Genomic DNA, 3,746 nt, shown 5'->3' with positions numbered 1-3,746 from the left:
AAGAAACTCCAGATATTTGATATCTTTCTCTTTGAATGAGATCTCAATTCCAGCTACGGTTTCATTAGATATCTTACAACTAGAATCCCTCTTTTTTCCAATCCGATTCCTCCACCACCGCGAACCCTAGTTATTTTGTTTTTGTTCCTGAAGTAACTCTAATCAACTAGCACTATTATCATGTGAATCCTCCTAGAAGGGATATGACGTTGGCTACTTGGTATTCTAGTTCAAGTTTTTTCTCAACTGATAGTGAAATAACCTAGAGGGGGGTGAATAGGTTGTACTAGTGAAATTTAAATCTTTTCGAATAATTGGATACCCAAGTGTGATTGTAAAACAAAAGAATTGCGGAATAAAATAAATACAATCACACTACATCAAGATTTATAGTGGTTTGACTCAACCTGAGTTTAGACCAATCCCTATAAGATCCTCTTATAAGGTATCCCACTAGTTCTCCCTTTCAGTACAGTGGGTAGAGAATAAAACTTTTTACACAATCTCTTTTACAGGTAGAGAGTCACCTTTACAATCCCCTTTAAGGTAGAGAGGCACATTTACAATCCCCTTTAAGGTAGAGAGACACCTTTACACTCTTATAAGGATCAAAGAATCATACGCTAGCTTAAGTACAGTCTAAACAAGTATAAATAAGAAATAAAGTGGAATAGAGTTTTGCGTTACCTCGTGTGGTGCGTGCAATGAATATGAAATGACGAATAATAAAATGCACCTTTTAATAGTCTCCCTTTGGGTATTGAACAGTGATGGAGACTTCCACACAATCTTGAGTTTTTCAAAAGTGTGCTTGACCTTTGTTTGACCTCAATAGTTGAACTCAATATTACAAGGCTTGTTTCTCACTGAATACCTCTTTGATTTTGATTGTTAATTCTCACTTAATTGTTAATTAATAAATCCATTAGTGGGGTATTTATATGGGTGAAGATTATGCTTAATTTAAGTAAAAAAATCACCCAAATAGGAAGGAGTATAATCTCTAACAGGTAGAAATTAACTCATCCGGTAGTTATCGGTTGGATCCGGTAATTACCGGATCCTGTTATCGTTACCCAAATATAGCCATTGTGCCTCAAAATATAGTCGTTGGAGTACAAAATATAGCCGTTGGACATCCAGAAGGCATCCAGTAGTTACCGGTACAATCCGGTAGTTGCCAGATAGCCTCTGTTGGCCATCTTTGATGAATCCTTTTTATCTGGAAGCAATCCGGCTAACCAGAAGACTTTCCAGAACCAATCAGGTAGTTACCGGTTCAATATGGTAGTTACCGGATGGCCTCTGTTGGCCATTCACTGAGAAGTTCTGTTCATAGAGCCTAACCGGGAGGTACTGGTTCAATCCGGTAAGTACCGGATGGTCTCTGTTTTGTGTTGTGACTGTTGACTGTCCAAGAGTCACACAAAAGTGGTCTTTTGACTTGGGTTGCTTCTAAGGGTCTTTCCTATCCTATATATGCATAAGTGTAGTACGTGCCTGTGTGTGCTATTACAACCTAATCTAGAAGTCTTCGAGTCTTCAATCACTTGTTTATTATATCCATGTCTTCTTGACTTCTTCTTGCAACTTCGTCTTGAGCTTCATTCTGCTTTTAAGCTCTTCTGGGACTTCATGCTCTTTGTCGCTCAATTATCTTGGCAATGGTCCTTCACATGACACTAGGTAGATAGCCGTTAGATCATCAGTTGTTTGTTATCATCAAAACCAATATGGAGTGAGGTTTCCCAACAAATTGCTGATGTAGCAGGATGGTTACAACACTCAATTAGGACTATTGAGTAACATTGACTTATCTCTCTCTGCAAATCCGGCTCAGGAAAAATCAAAAGAAGAAAATATAGGAAGAAATAAAAATGACTAAGTTTTGAGATCAGATCTAAGAGGAGAAATTAAAGAGATGGGAAAATCAGAATCCAGAGGATATAGAATGCTGTTTCTCAGGAAATATCTTACGGTGTCAACTGAAAGGGAATTGATCTATTGGCATGCGAGTGTCTCTTGAACATAGCATTGGTATTTTATTTCATATGCGTCTATTTATTGGCCGTGGTAAGAGGTGGAAGCTTGGAAGGATGAACTGATTTGTGGGAGCACAGTTCCTTTTCTTCTCAGAAGCAATAGATAAATTCCTTTTGGGTTTTGTTTATCTGAATCAGTATCTAGAGCTAGTTTTGTCACTTATCTTGAAGTCAATATTGGTTCATATGCTATGATTTTGGTGCAAAAGCTTATCAGTTTTATCTCCAACGAGACCAAGATAATGTGATTTTGATATATTTTGGGGAAATTGTGTCCAAATTACTGTTCGGCTGTGATGGAGTTGCATTTTAGGAAGTTTGGTTCAAATTAAGTCTACCTTCTATTTTTTGGGAAGTGATAATTGGAATTTCTAACTTTGTAACTGGAGTTAAAATAGTAAGTTTGGTGTTGAGTAGCTTATTTGGTTTGATTCCCTTTTAGCTTCTGCTTTCTAATTTCCAGCAATTCATACCGTAATTAGGAATTGTAAGTAGAGAATGGGTAAATCTTGACAATTATAACCTAAACAAAGGCAAAGAGGAGACAGCCAAAGGGGTAGATGGTATTGAGATTGCTCTAGTGAATTGAAGTCGAATTATTGCTCTGTTATTGTTCCCTAATTGAGTTCTAACTCAACGAGTTATCTCTTTTAATTTCTGCTTATTATTTTTCCTGCTACTCTTATGGGTAAACTGCCTAGTTCCTAGCGTTTCATGAAAACTGCTTATAAGCCCCTAGTATTAACTGCAGTTCTTGTATAACTGCTTAAGCCCCAAGTAACGGAACACATAATTTTGTTGAAGGGTTCTTTTTCCCCAGAATCTAATAAGTTTTATTAGAAGAAATCAGCATGAGAGAAACTCTGGCTGAGAAGGAAATTCACAAGAAGCCAAACAATGGGCTTCTTTAACGCTAACATGACTAAGATGAAGAAAATGAGCAGTGGTAAAGCAGCTAACCAGCCTAGCTAATAGCGTCCATCACAACAGATCTCGCTGCCACAGTCAAGCGAAGCCTCAAGGCCATTCAAGGCCTTCTTCCTCATCTTAGGGTGATGTTGGAGGATGAATAGTGGCCTTATTCCTCATCTTATATCCTAAACGTGTATTTTCCTTGTCATAATCTGCATCCTTGTTCTTCTCATCTTCTAGTATTATTCCCTGTGATTCAATAGAATTTGGTGTTTGACAGGTAACCCCAGTGGTGAATTTCAAGGATGACTTGCAATTGGATACATTGGACAATGTAGAAGTAATGATGGCATTGGAAGAAGAATCTTATGTTAACATCCCTGAGAGCGAAGCTAGTAGAGTTTCTACCACACATCATCTCATCGATTACATTGCAACCCATCCTCAAGCGAAATGGGAGTCGTTCTTTTGAATCTTGAGTGGTGACATCAGGAGTTTGGTTTTTTATTTTGGGTCCCTTCAAAGGCAGTTCCATGGTTTCTAACAATGTTACGGTGGTCTAGGTGAAATGATATCAATTAAAATGGGTTGTTTATCTGTTAAGCCTTTTTTTTTTTTTCGCTAAAGGTGCATTATATTAAAAAGAGAAGGAAAAATGAAACCGCATTACAGTCAGAAAAAACTCAAACAAAAATCGCTACCCCAACCCCCACCTTTGGCATTGCCATCAGCAGGGGAGAGGGAGGCGAACTAACCAAATCTAAAATTAGGACGGCCTTCAGCATCTCTTCT

The 3,746-nt window shown here is 37.9% G+C and overlaps 1 protein-coding gene across 1 annotated transcript in view; it reads left to right on the top strand.

Moving 5' to 3' along the window:
* The window catches only part of LOC122068312, a 4,514-nt gene extending 1,152 nt beyond the window's left edge, over nucleotides 1-3,362 (top strand). The window contains exon 2 of the mRNA XM_042632193.1: nucleotides 3,235-3,362. Within this exon, the coding sequence (XP_042488127.1) occupies nucleotides 3,235-3,238 (4 nt within the window). The 3' untranslated portion in view covers nucleotides 3,239-3,362. The remainder of the gene's footprint in view (nucleotides 1-3,234) is intronic.
* The last annotated feature ends 384 nt before the right edge of the window (nucleotides 3,363-3,746 follow it).

The sequence above is a fragment of the Macadamia integrifolia genome, unplaced genomic scaffold (assembly GCF_013358625.1).
Source record: "Macadamia integrifolia cultivar HAES 741 unplaced genomic scaffold, SCU_Mint_v3 scaffold369, whole genome shotgun sequence".
In the NCBI taxonomy this organism is placed as follows: domain Eukaryota; kingdom Viridiplantae; phylum Streptophyta; class Magnoliopsida; order Proteales; family Proteaceae; genus Macadamia; species Macadamia integrifolia.
This window is presented reverse-complemented; position numbering and strand designations above follow the sequence as displayed.